The following is a 13,755-nucleotide window of genomic DNA, read 5'->3' as shown; positions in this document are numbered from 1 at the left end:
TGATGACAGAACACATTTCTTGGCTATTTGAAAGATTAGCTTCAAAGATCACTTTATACATTCACCTCTCCCAGAGCTTATTTGAGTCTCTCTGGATAGCTACATAGCCCAGCTTGGGAAGTGTCTGCCTTGCTTTGGGAGGCAGAGAGAAAAATGAGGCCTTGGAAGCACTGTGATCCAACAGCGCTGGTAATCATTCACCCATCACTTCAATAAATGAGTGTCTGCGTCGTGCTAAGCAAAGTGCTAAGTGTTGGGGATACAATGGTAAATAAATCTCTTGTCTTCAAGGAGCCTACATAGGATTTAATGAAAGAACAGACATGCAAATATGTGTTACACTTTGAATGATAAGTGCCAGGATGTGAGGTAGGCACAACATGCCATGGGCGCAGAGGGGAAGGGCTCCCCTTCAGACCACCTAGGCAATTGGACAGATGCTGATATTAATCATTTGAACTGGGACTTCATGAAGGGCAGGACAAGTTTAAGGGAAAGGGTAATGAGTTTTGGTCTTATGATGTTTAAAGCACTTGTACAACATCCAAACCAAGATGTCCAGCAGCAGCTGAATGAGTGAGTCTAAAACCAAGGAGAGAGGTCAAGGTTTGAGACCCAGACTTGGAAGTTATTAGCTGATGGGCATGGATGATAAGCTACCTTGGAAGAATGTTAGAGCCAAGAGATACCGTGGAAGACTGACATTTAAAGGGTAGGCAAAGGAAGAGAGAGGAGAAAGGAAAACTAAGAAGGAGTAGAGAGGAAGAATAGGAGCCCAGAGAGGAGAGAATGAGCAGAAAAACAAAAAAATCAAGAGAGGATTTTCAAGATAGTCTCAGTACTTTCAAAATAAAACTTTAATGACAGTTTGTTAGCTGCTATTCCATAAAAGGACCGTCCTATTTTTAAAGAATTTGCAGTGTCTTACACATGTGTTAAAAGACTGAGAAAATAAATTAGAACATTAGAATGCACACCCAATGCTAAAACTACAGAGCACAATATAACTTCTAGATAGTTTGAAAGGCACATCATTATGAATCCTAATGACTGTAGTCCTGTTCACCTGTGGGAGCACTGATCAGTGGAGAGTGAATTGCCCTCTGGAAAAACCAACTTGGACTCTGAATGGGAAGGCTGACTAGCAGCGATGAGACAGAGGGATATCAGGATCCCAGCTCAAGCTAGGACACCAGCTGACCCAATCAGAGACCTAAAGACATCAGAAAGAATTAAAAACATTTAATCCTTCTAGCTCCCCCGACCCCTGTGTGTATATGCACAAAGGTCTTCTACAGGGAAGTTCAGAGAGCAAATCAACCTCCCATCCCAATAAATATACTAGAAATGATGGTAACATCAGTACACATGTTTTTCAAAACCTCTCAATAGCCATCCAAAGGCTTGGATCTGAGTTCATAATGGTTGGATCTACACCTAAAATAAGAAGTTTAATAGAACCAAGAGAAGCTGATTTACAAAACTTATTTCCAAGACTGAGCCTTCCCTAAAAGGGATCTTTTCGGCTTGAGGAGGGATCCTAACTAATATTCTAAGCACAGGGGCTAAATGGATTGTGTGTCTCCCCTGGGCTCTGGTTGTAAGGTCACGCTGTGCTTGTGACTTAGCAAGCTGTCCATTCTGCTACTATCATCGTCAAACAAGTAAACTTGAATCGAGGTGTTAGGGGACTGCTCTCTCTAGACAACCAGATTCGGGCACTGCCATGGCCACTGATGATCTGACAATGAACGAAAGCTTTTTCATAACAATCAAGACCGCCAACATGGGAATAATTCCCCACTGTCCTTGCTGAGCGAGTGGGACTGCTGGATTTAGAAAGGCATTTGCCGAGTTGCACATCTGACGAGAAAGAAGTTGGAAGAGAGATGTCGGTGAAGGGAGAGGAACTGGCTGGACGTGGGCCGGGGCTGCGTGCCGCCACCTCGGGCTGTCTGCATGGTAGTGGGTAGCGGGGGTTTCGTCTTCGTGAAACTCATCTGGAGTTGGAGGCTATTCGTCCTCGTCATCACTGTCATCGTTGTCCTCTTCATCAGAATTGTCGTCGTCACTGTCGTCGTCTTCATCCTCTTCACCGTTGTTGTCATCATCCTCAGTGTTTATCTTCCCGGAAAGCACATCCTCAATCCAGTCTTCCAGCTCCTCAGCTGTGGGCAGCTCATCATCGTCTGGAATCTCCATCCACACACTGTCAGCCTGAATCCAGAGCCAGAAGGAGTGTGAGCGTGAGCACACTAAGGATCAGCCAGGCCAGAGGGTTCCCAGCGACTGTGCTCAGTGAACCCCAGGCCACTTACACTTATCAGGAATATGTGCACGTGGGATCTTCCCGACCCAGGGATCGAACCCATGTCCTGCACAGGCAAGCGATTCTTTACCACTGTGCCACCTGGAAAGCCCGTTAAACAGAAATGCTTAGTAGCAAATGGTACGTGTAGTATCCTGTTTGTGCAATATAAAAGGAAATCTATACTCCGTTGCATTATATATATATATATTCCACTGCGTCTTTTTAATTTTTAAAAAATTGTTTACTTTTATTATTGGACACAAAGCATATGGGATCTTAGTTCCCCAACCAGGGATCGAACCCATGCTCCCTCCATTGGGAACTAAGAGTCTTAACCACTGGACAACCAGGGAATCCCTCCACTGTTTGTTTATGTAGCCAGTTAGCAATGTTCTTCTTTTTTTATTTTTTAGCAATGTCCTATCACTCTCTTGGTAGATGTTCAGTTACCTGGGAAATTCTACATTTATTATTTTGTAAGCTAATTTTTAAATTACTGGGCTTCCCTGATAGCTCAATTGGTAAAGAATCTGCCTGCAATGCAGGAGACCTCAGTTCAATTCCTGGGTCAGGAAGATCCCCTGGAGAAGGGAAAGGCTACCCACTCCAGTATTCTTGGGCTTCCCTGAGGCTCAGCTGGTAAAGAATCCACCCACAATGTAGGAGACCTGGGTTCAATCCCTGGGTTGGAAAGATCCCCTGGAGAAGGGAAAGGCTACACACTGCAGTATTCTGGCCCAGAGAATTCCATGGACTATATATGGTCCATGGGGTCACAAAGAGTCACACATGACTGAGCGACTTTCACTTTTTCACTTTTTAAAATCACTAATAATGATTAAAATTCTGCTTACATTAAAACAGTTTAAAAAGAGAATGGTAGGATATAAGGTGAAAAGCAAAAGTATTTTTGGTTGCCCTGACCCCACCCCTGACTCAGACTAGGATCGGTCCATGCTGGCAAGTATCCTGAGCTTTAGCAAGGCCAAGAGTCCTGCTTATTTCATGAGGGGCTGGACTCCTATACAGGATCTCACAGTCTGGGCTGTGTGGCAGAAACCAGGGCAGGTGGAAGTTATCTGAGCAAGCTTTCATGAGGTATACTCACATCTGTCACATTCACCACCCCAATCTGTGGCTTGAAGAGGTCAATCTTGAAAGTCTTTTCCCAATAGGCAACAAGCTGTAGCAACAAAAAATAAAATTAGACAGCAGGCATCATCCCCTGTTCAAGCCACTTTTTGTGGCTGGACCCACATGCCATCCCATCACAGTAATGAGGCCACCATTGGTTAAAGGTCTCCAAAACAGCTGTGGGCATGGAGGAAATTGAAGACTTGGCAATCAGCACTTTAAATAAGCGTGGAAAAAAGATGTCATAACACAAACTATGAAAGCATGTAATATAAAAGCTTCTAAAGCTGGAAGGAAGAATATTACAGAGATTGTCCAAAGTTGTTCCCCAAATTCCCTGTGGCTCTTTTATAGTTTATGTGTGGTGAAAGAGCCATTCCCCTCCAAATATCTCACTTAAAAACCCCTTACCTTGAGCCCCTTTGCTCGTGAGATGTCTGGGAAAGCAGTGGTGTGCCGTAAGTGGGCATGCAAGAAAGAAGAAGCCTTCTCCATTCAGACAGACTTGGGTTCATGTGGAATAATATCTGACTGGGGCAGGACTCAACGAGTAAGGGGCCATGAAGTAAGAAGATGAAGATATTCAGGGATAGAAAGTCTCCCAGACAAATATATGGTCTGATGGAGACTAGAGAATAGTCAAGAACTTGGAAATCAGAAGTCTGAAGATTTCTCATTTGCGAAAGCAAGGCAAATACAGAGCAGGTCAGGAGAAAAGCAGAGCATCTGTGAGCTTGCAAAACAAAATAGTTCGGGTAAATGAGAACTAAAGCCAGGTAGCAGCTAAACAAACAAAACTATAATTACAGCATCTTATAAGGCCATGACTTCGTTATGGTTGCCCGGAATTATGACATTGACCTTAGGTGACATGGAATTCTCTGCCTTTGATTCACTCATCCTCTATGTAGGACTGGTTCCAGGATCCCTGAGATCACTGACACCCTTCATTTTTGTATATTTAATCATAGTTTGATCAATTTGTGACCTATGCAACAAATGATAATTCCTGGAAGAAAATAGAGATCATTTATAGTCTTTTTTTTTTTTCCTATCTTTTTTCTCACCGAAAAGCATGTGGGATCTTTGGTCCCCCGCCAGGGATGGAAGCGTGCCCCCTGCAGTGGAAGTGGGGCATCTTAACCACTGGACCACCAGGGGAGTCCCTATCATTTATATCCTAATGATAGCTAGTACTGAGTATCCGCATTTAGCTCAACCTGAAGTCTATTGGTCAGGAAGCACCAGTTAGAACTGGACATGGAACAATAGACTGGTTCCAAGTAGGAAAAGGAGTACGTCAAGGTTGTATATTGTCACCCTGCCCATTTAACTTATTTGCAGAGTACATCATGAGAAACGCTGGACTGGAAGAAGCACAAGCTGGAATCAAGATTGCCAGGAGAAATGTCAATAACCTCAGATATGCAGATGACACCACCCTTATGGCAGAAAGTGAAGAGGAACTAAAAAGCCTCTTGATGAAAGTGAAAGTGGAGAGTGAAAAAATTGGCTTAAAGCTCAACATTCAGAAAACTTAGATCATTACTTCATGGGAAATAGATGGGGAAACAGTGTCAGACTTTATTTGGGGGGGCTCCAAAATCACTGCAGATGGTGACTGCAGCCATGAAATTAAAAGACGCTTACTCCTTGGAAGGAAAGTTATGAGCAACCTAGATAGCATATTCAAAAGCAGAGACATTACTTTGCCGACTAAGGTCCATCTAGTCAAGGCTATGGTTTTTCCTGTGGTCATGTATGGATGTGAGAGTTGGACTGTGAAGAAGGCTGAGCACCAAAGAATTGATGCTTTTGAACTGTGGTGTTGGAGAAGACTCTTGAGGGTCCCTTGGACTACAAGGAGATCCAACCAGTCCATTCTGAAGGAGATCAGTCCTGGGATTTCTTTGGAAGGAATGATGCTAAAGCTGAAACTCCAGTACTTTGGCCACCTCATGTGAAGAGTTGACTCATTGGAAAAGACTCTGATGCTGGGAGGGATTGGGGCCAGGAGGAGAAGGGGACGACAGAGGATGAGATGGCTGGATGGCATCACGGACTCTATGGACGTGAGTCTGAGTGAACTCCGGGAGCTGGTGATGGACAAGGAGGTCTGGTGTGCTGCGATTCATGGGGTCGCAAAGAGTTGGACACGACTGAGTGACTGAACTGAACTGAACTGAAAGTCTATTGACTAATAGACCAAACTTTGGCATCACATAGACCTAGGTTAGAAAATCATATATACCACTTACAGCTTAAACCTCTCCAGCTGTCATCCTGTAAGATAGGTATTGTAATGGTCTGTACTTCATAGGGTTGTTGAGAGGATTAGATGAGATGATGCTTGTAAAGAATTTACCATAGTTCTGGGCATATAATAGAGTTTATTAGCTATATTCATTACCACTGGGCTCACATATTGCTACAAATTCTGTTTATTCTCTTTAAAATGAAGCATAATCAAGGCTTTGATCATTGACCCAGCAAGAGTTTAAGGGCCTTACACATTCACCAGGTGCTAGATATTATGCTAGGAGGGCATGATGAACAAGACAGACAGGGTCCCTGCCTTCCCAGAAGTTGTTCTTAACTCCATGCAGGATGTTCATCTCTGAAGGTTTAGAAACTCGGGTTGCCTCAGAGTGATGGTCCCCCTCAGAAAATGAAAGGGGTTATAGCAAGGGGTGGTAGGCAGCTATGGAACTGTTGGCAGAAGAATTTCACCCACGGTTGAGTGGGCCCCAGAGGAACTCTGGCCTCCAGGGAGTGAGAACAGTAAGTCTTACCAGGTCAGTGTAGGCACCAGGCCTTAAGTTCAGTGCTGTCCCGGGGGCTAAGATCTTCACATTGGGTGGAGGCAGCCACTGGGCTTCTGCAAGTGCCCCTCCTATTTTACCTCCTCCTTTGTGCCTCTGATTCTCACAGTAAACACAAACACGAGAGGGCGACGGAGACCAAGGACAAGGCCCCAGTCTGAGCCACTCACCAGGGGAAAGTCATCGGGGTCAATCCATACAATGCTCAGGTCCGGATTGTCTGTGTTGTCCCGGGCGACCTGCTTCAGGATCTCCAGGAACTCATAGCCATCTGAAGCAGGATGCAAGAAGGGTGAATAAGCCCTGCGCATACATGGTTTCTAAGAGGGAAAGCAGAGTGCCGCTTTTCCATGAGGGTTTCTTACGTTATTTGGTGCATACCCTCAATCACAGGATCATTCTATAAAATGAGCCAGATGAGAACTCCAGACACAAAGCAGCTTATTCAAAGGAAACGATAAACATTTTTGAATAAAGAAATTAAAAGTTTCACAGGGAAGTGTCTGGTTGTAACTCAAAGCTAAATTCTGTTTGCTAAATTGCCTGTAAAAATGGACCAGCCTAGGAGTCAGAAAGTGCAACCCCAGAACAAAGAGACTCCAGTCTGGTCCTCAGTGCTCTGCTCCATCTCTTAAAACAGATAATTTGTTATCCCTCAGAGTTCCATTTCCTCAGGACATTCACTCTGTTGACCAAGAACTTTTCGCCTGGATCCTTAGTTTTCTACAATCTGGAGTTCCTAAAACTTTCAAACCAAGTGGACTTCTGATTGATATGTGCGTGCTAAGTCGCTTCAGAGTGTCCGCTCTGTGTGACCTTATACTGCAGCCTGCCAGGCTCCTCAGTCCATGGGATTCTCCAGGCAAGAATACTGGAGTGAGTTGCTGTGCCCTCTTTCAAGGGATCTTTTCGACCCAGGATCAAACCTGCATTACTTACATCTACTTGCATTGGCAGGTAGGTTCTTTACAACAGTTGGTTTCAAAGCTCTGAGTTAGTGAATGGGGTTCCCTTCCTCCCTGTCACTATTTCCCTGAGAGCTCTGCCCTCTTCTTATTCAATTCACAGCACTCATTGCCCACCAGGGGAAGGATAATTCATATGAAAAGCAAGTACAAGCCTCATTAAGACAAGCTGATGGCTTCAAGAGCACAGAAAGCCTAAACCTTGAAGAACTAAAAAAGAGAAACTTTATGTCATAAACAAAAATTGTGTTTAGTAAGAAAAAAAGGAATGTTTATTATGAGAAAGCATAGCCTAAACCTTCAGCATCCCTCTCCCCGACTCCCAATCAGTAACAAAGAGTTTAGGTTGTAACAAGTCCCTGAGAATAAGCTCTATGCCAGTGTGTATGTGTTTGTGTGTGCAAGCCCAGGTGCTGGAAAAAGCACACCCATGTGTCCACAAAGCTCCATGGTTTCAGGGAATCCCAGAGTATAGGGGACTCAATGGTTTGTTTTAGAATAAAACTCAGGAAAATGGAAAGACCTCAGAGTCTCTTGGTGAACTCTCTGGTACAAGAGCCCTAGGACGGAGGCCTCACTGAGTTCTCTGGGGGGACATAGATGAGGTTGAGGGGAGATGGATCTGAAGAGGCCCAGCAATTGGGATGAAGAGGACCAGTGATGACCTAGTAGCTCAGATGGTAAAGCATCTGCCTGCAATGCATGAGACCTGGGTTCGATCCTGGGTTGGGAAGATCCCCTGGAGAAGGAAATGGCAATCCACTCCAGTATTCTTGCCTGGAGAATCCCATGGACAGAGGAGCCTGGCAGGCTATATAGTCCATGGGGTTGCAAAGAGTTGGATATGACTGAGTGATTAACACACACACAGATATAAGGAAGACCTGTCCCCATGCCTGGGTGGACCACATACTGGAAAAGAAATCTATGGCATCCAGTCAATTTGGCTTCCCTGTGGCTCAGACAGTAAAAAATCTGCCTGCAATGCGGGAGACAGGGATTCCATCCCTGGGTCAGAAAGACCCCCTGGAGAAGAAAACGGCGATCCTCTCCAGTATTCTTCCCTGGAGAATTTCAAGGACAGAGGAGCCTGGTGGGCTATAGTCCATGGGGTCGCAAAGTGTTGGACACGACTGAGCGACTAACACCACCAGTCAATTTGAACCCCTCTCTGCAGCCTCTGTGGAACATGCCTCTCCTCTCTCCGGGCACCCTAGCCTTTGTTTGGCCACGTGGGGCCTCTTGGGAAAGTATTTTCCCTGCACTTCCTCTTCCCTAATTTGCTCTCGGCAAAGTGCACACTATTCTTAGCAGCTCTGCTTTGAGTGGGTGTAGTCTCTCTAAGTGTGGCTAAATCATACTAAAGATTCAGAGTGCACCCCTCAGCTCTTGTTACCTGGAAGGAGACCTACCTCAGGCAGAGAAAAGGGTCTTTATGGCCTGCAGCCCTATCCTGCAGAGAGCTGGGTGGTCTGGGTGATTTTTCCATCTATCCTCTGAATTGTATGACAGAGATGGATGGGGTTTTGTGCTTTACAGTTTATCATCTATCACTGTAGGGGTGGGAGTGGAGGTGGGACTATTCCTCCTGCTGCTCACAGGTATGGCTGAGAAGGTCCCTCCAGAGTGCCATTGGCTGCTGCTACCTGGACACTATGGATCTGCCTTCTCTGGGCGTGTCGCTGTATCACAGGATAGGGACTATGGTGCCACCTGGGTTATCTGGGGGTTTATATATCATCAAATACACAGACCACACTGGGGGGTTTTCAGCAACCGAGAAGAGATGGATGGCTACAAGTAAGGTGCGGCTGCCAGTACTCTGGAAAGCGAGAATCACATATGACAAATCAGAAATTCACAAAGAGGATGAAATTCAACAACACAGTCTGGAATTCATGTAGAAAGTAAAGCTGAAGTGCAAAAGACTGACTGACGTAAGGGAAGGCAGAAACGGGCCTAGGTACAAGTGTATAGAGGAAGACGATCTGAACGGAAGGCAAACACAAGATGGTACTGCTTGTTCCTGATGGAAAACCCACATATCACGATTTATAAATAGGAATGCACATACAGGGACATTTCTGTTTCAGAGCAGGTTTGGAGATAAAAAGAGAAAGATTGAAGGAACAAAAATTGGGTCCTGCAAGAAAAATCAAATGATCTGGAGTTTTTACATAAATAAGATAAGTCAAAATTGTGGTTTAATGCTTGTTTTTAAGAATACAGAAAGGTTTTTCTGTGAGGAGAATATTCTTTGTGCCTATGGAGGAGCGGGGAAAGCTCAAAAAACATGCCTCAAATAAATTAATAAATGAGTTGCCATTAACTTTGGGATGTTTCATCCAGAGTCAAGGGCAGTTTTTGACATTCCGGATGATCTATTCCGTAATGGGCCTACTCCCTCTGCATCCCTGAATATTTCCAAGAGCAGAACCTATTCTTCAGGGAGGCAGCCCAGCTTGATTCTTAAACATGTGGACACCTGGGCCAAATGGTCCAAATCCTGGGTCTGCTGTTTGGAGTGTGACTTAGGGCAAGTCATGTAATGTCTCGGTTTCTTGTCTGTAAAAGGGGGATGATAACAATAGTATCGATTTTGTGGACTGATTGTTAGTTAAATGAGTTAGTGTCTATAGATCTTAGATGGTGCCTGACACAAAGTAAGGCTTAGCTATTATTCTTCTGAAATTCTCTGATGTTCTTCTGCCTGAATACAAGGAACCTGGCCATTCATCTGTTTATCCAATGCATATGTCTTAAGTGCAATGATCTGGGCACAAGGGTGGGCTAGATACAGTTTTGGCCCCATGTGGCAGAGAAGACATTTTCCTATGCAGTTACACCAGGAGTGATTCCTTCTGGTCCCTGTTGCTGATTGAAGGCTGCAGGGGTGGCTATAGAGGCTGCTATGACTATGAGAACCTTGCCTCAGTGCAGGATTAAAGCAAGGTTTACTTACTTTGTTTTAAAGTCATTAAGCTAATTTTTATATTCCTGATCCAAGGCTCGCAAGCCCTATTTACCTCCATTAATCCCCAGCCTGAAATCTTTGTTGGAATGAATTCTAATTCATCTGTGAAAGCAGAATTAAGACAGCCACAATGGCCTCATATGTATTTAGTCACTAAAATTTTAACTTACAAGTTCAGTTTCTTCTTAGGGACCACTTCTGTTTCGTTGTAAAATAGGTGTCCTGGAAAAGGGACACATCCACTGTGAACCCCTCTTTTTGACCAAGAAGGCAGGTGTTGGGAGCCATATTTCACTTCTGTAATTCAATGTTAAGCTCAAGGCTAGTTCACAGTTGCAACTATATGAATGAATGAATAAGTTTGACATTAATGAACACTTTCTTATCAATGATATACCCAGCTTGGAGGCCTTTTAAGATTGTGACCATGTATTCCTCAAAAAGAATAGCCTGTAATTCTTTTTTAAAAGGTAGATTAAGAAAAAAGAGGAAATATTATTATTTTGAGATTTGTAGACTAGCAGTTATTTCACCATTGAAAGTAGAGAGCTATTCTCTGTGGTCATTAGTTAGAGAAGCCACCATTCTCAAAGCCAGAAAGGATTCCCAAATATCCCACATATCCAGGCAGGTGTATAGATAGCCCCACCCAGAACATTGGTTTGTCTTCTCAAATGTTTCCAGCGCTGAGACCTTCTGGCCTCCCTAAAAGTCTAGTACAGAATCAATAACCCAAGCAGTCAAGAGTTTTTTCTTTCATCAAACTGAGATTTCCTTTTTTCTCAAGAAGTCCATCTCCCAACTTCTTCCTTTAAGCACACAGGGCATTGTTCTTTATATGCAGGAAGCCTGCGATAATGTTGCCCAACCTTGATTTTACCAGTATTTCTCAAGCGTTTACTGGCTACTGGCTGTTAAGTACTTTTGCATTTAATCTTTGTATCTAGTCCTGATGGAGGGTAGGAAGCTGTTATTATCTCCCTTTTAAAAAGGGTGAGTTTCAGACACAGGGAGAGTCCCTGATTTGCCCAGCATCTCACACCAGCAAGTGGCAGAGCCAGGATTCTAACTCAGGTCTTTGGTCTACACCACGGGTTCTGTTTCCATAGTCCATAGCACGTGGGCTCCACACTGACCCAAACTGCCGCATCTTCTTGCTCAAGTCTGTGCTTGAGACTCGAGCACCAGGAGTGAAAGCATCCATGTGAGGGAAGCGAGGGCATGGACAGTGGGAGACACATGGGTGGACCTGGGGGCTGGGGGGCTGGCCTTTGCCTCCCCCTCCCCTAGTAGCCGTGGGCCCCTTCCCCACTTTCTAGTCTGCAGCTGAGCCACAGCCTGTTCAGTCGGCTGTCAGTGATTTCCCTGAGTGTGCCTGGAATCTCAGAGCTGGATCCAAATACAGAAGAGGGGCCAGTGGTACAGAATGCAAGAAATGCAGGTGCAGACGTAGAGATCAGACTTACGGACACAAGCGAGGGGTGAGGACGGAGAAGGTGAGACGAATGGAGAGAGTAGAATGGAAGCATAAACACTGCCATATTTAAAATATATATGCGTGTATGTTAGTTGCTCAGTCGGGTCCGACTCTTTGCAACCCCATGGATGGTGGCCCACCACATTCCTCTGTCCATGGGATTCTCCAGGCAAGAATACTGGAGTGGGTTGCCATTCCCTTCTCCAGGGGATCTTTCCGACCCAGGGAGTGAACCCGGTCTCCTGCACTGCAGGCAGATTCTTTACCGTCTGAGCTACCAGGGAAGCCCACGTACAATAGATAGCCAATAGAAATTTGCTGTTTGACTCAGAGAACTCAAACTTGGGCTCTGTAACAGACAACATATGTACATACGTATGTGTGGGCTAAGTCGCTTCAGTCATGTGCAACTCTTCGCAACCCCATGGACTGTAGCCCGCCAGGCTCCTCTGTCCATGGGATTCTCCAGGCAAGAATACTGGAGTGGGTTGCCATTTCCTTCTCCAGGGGGTCTTCCCGACCCAGGATCGAACCCTCATCTCTCACGCCTCCTGCATTGGCAGGTGGGTTCTTTACCACTAGTGCCATCTGGCAAACCCCGGACATATGTACACCTATGGCTAATTCATGTTGATGTATGGCAGAAACCAAACCAATATTGTAAAGCAATTATCCTTCAATTAAAAATAAATGAATTTTAAAAAAACACATAATAAACCAGATGCAGGTTTGATCCCTGGGTTGGGAAGATACCCTGGAGGAGGAAATGGAAACCCACTCCGGTATTCTTGCCTGGGAAACCCCATGGACAGAGGAGCCTGCTGGGCTACAGTCCATGGGGTCACAAAGAGTTGGACACGACTGAGCAAACACGCATGCACACCCGATGCAGTGAGAGCTCTGATTCCTTCCCTGAGATCCCACGACCCAGAGCCGAGGGCTCAGGCTGAGCCAGGTTTCCCACGGTGAGCAGGAGGCCTCTGGGAATCACATCTTTGTGGGAGGAGACAATGATGATTATGCTTTCCTCCTTCCCAGGCAGGGAGGGCCTGGTGGGAATGAGGCTGCACAAGCCCTGGGGGACCAGTTCCAGGCCAGTCCCAGCCGTGCCAGAAGCCAGGGCCTGTCTGGCAGACACACGTGTGTCTCAGACCCAGCAAGGGCCCCGCAGTAACAGGTCCAGGCCTTCTGCATGCTGCCCACCAGGCCCTCACACTGTCCTCCTGACCCATCCTCAGGTGCGGGCGGCGCTCATTCCATAAATACGCTGAGACACCCCCGCCCCCACAATGCTCCCTCAGGTGCAGTTATGGGACTCGGAGTCTCACTCCTGGAGACAGGCCTAGGCTTGGGGAACCAGGCTGGATGGCCAAGTCCTGTGACTATTGCTTCTGGGAGGTGACACAAATAAGCAGGCATCACGTGGCTCACAGGTTGTGTCTGGACTTAGAAGACCCTGCACAGGTCACTTAACCTCTCTGGGGCTTCTATCTCCTCAACTGACAATGGAGAGAAAAGCTTCCCCATGACCTTGGGGGCTTGTTAATAATAAGGATACTATTGTTATCATGCCAGGCACTTGCAGAAGAGACTGCAAAGATTTTCCCTGTCTTTTCTCTTTCCCACTCCATCAGCATTTAATTCATGTCAAGTGTTCTTCACTATGTTCATCCTTCGTTAATAGGAGGGCTCCTGGTGTCATTGCCCACATGTATCAGACCCAGGGCCAGATGCCGGGACACAGAGGTGTGGAGGGCAGTCACCTGAGAGGTCTCCTCTCAAAGGCCCACTCAGTGCGTAAGCAGCAGCATGGCGTCTGAACCTGAGCCCTTTGGGAGCCAAGCGAGACAAAGTTGAGAGCGCATCCCTGACAAGTGAGTCTCTCAGTCACCTGTTAGAGAGAGATGGGGGCCTTGGTATGGGCCCCACAGTCCTGAGCTGGCCCCTGAGACATTAGCACACCCTATCACTCCGTACACAGCGCTTCTCTTCTCTGTCTTAGCTCTTGCGTGTGTGCATATGTGCTAAGTCACTTCAGTCGTGTCTGCCTCTTTGCAACTGTGGTCTGTCAG

At 45.8% G+C, this 13,755-nt stretch overlaps 1 protein-coding gene across 1 annotated transcript in view; it reads right to left on the bottom strand.

The window, feature by feature from the left end:
- Positions 1-833: 833 nt before the first annotated feature.
- Positions 834-13,755, bottom strand: part of CASQ2 (calsequestrin 2) — a 72,517-nt gene continuing 59,595 nt past the window's right edge. Inside the window, exons 9-11 of the mRNA XM_040230963.1 lie at positions 6,438-6,538; positions 3,420-3,494; positions 834-2,217 (exon numbers count right to left, since the gene is read on the bottom strand). Of these exons, the coding sequence (XP_040086897.1) occupies positions 2,014-2,217; positions 3,420-3,494; positions 6,438-6,538 (380 nt within the window). The 3' untranslated portion in view covers positions 834-2,013. The remainder of the gene's footprint in view (positions 2,218-3,419; positions 3,495-6,437; positions 6,539-13,755) is intronic.

Source organism: Oryx dammah, unplaced genomic scaffold (assembly GCF_014754425.2).
Source record: "Oryx dammah isolate SB20612 unplaced genomic scaffold, SCBI_Odam_1.1 HiC_scaffold_28, whole genome shotgun sequence".
In the NCBI taxonomy this organism is placed as follows: domain Eukaryota; kingdom Metazoa; phylum Chordata; class Mammalia; order Artiodactyla; family Bovidae; genus Oryx; species Oryx dammah.
This window is presented reverse-complemented; position numbering and strand designations above follow the sequence as displayed.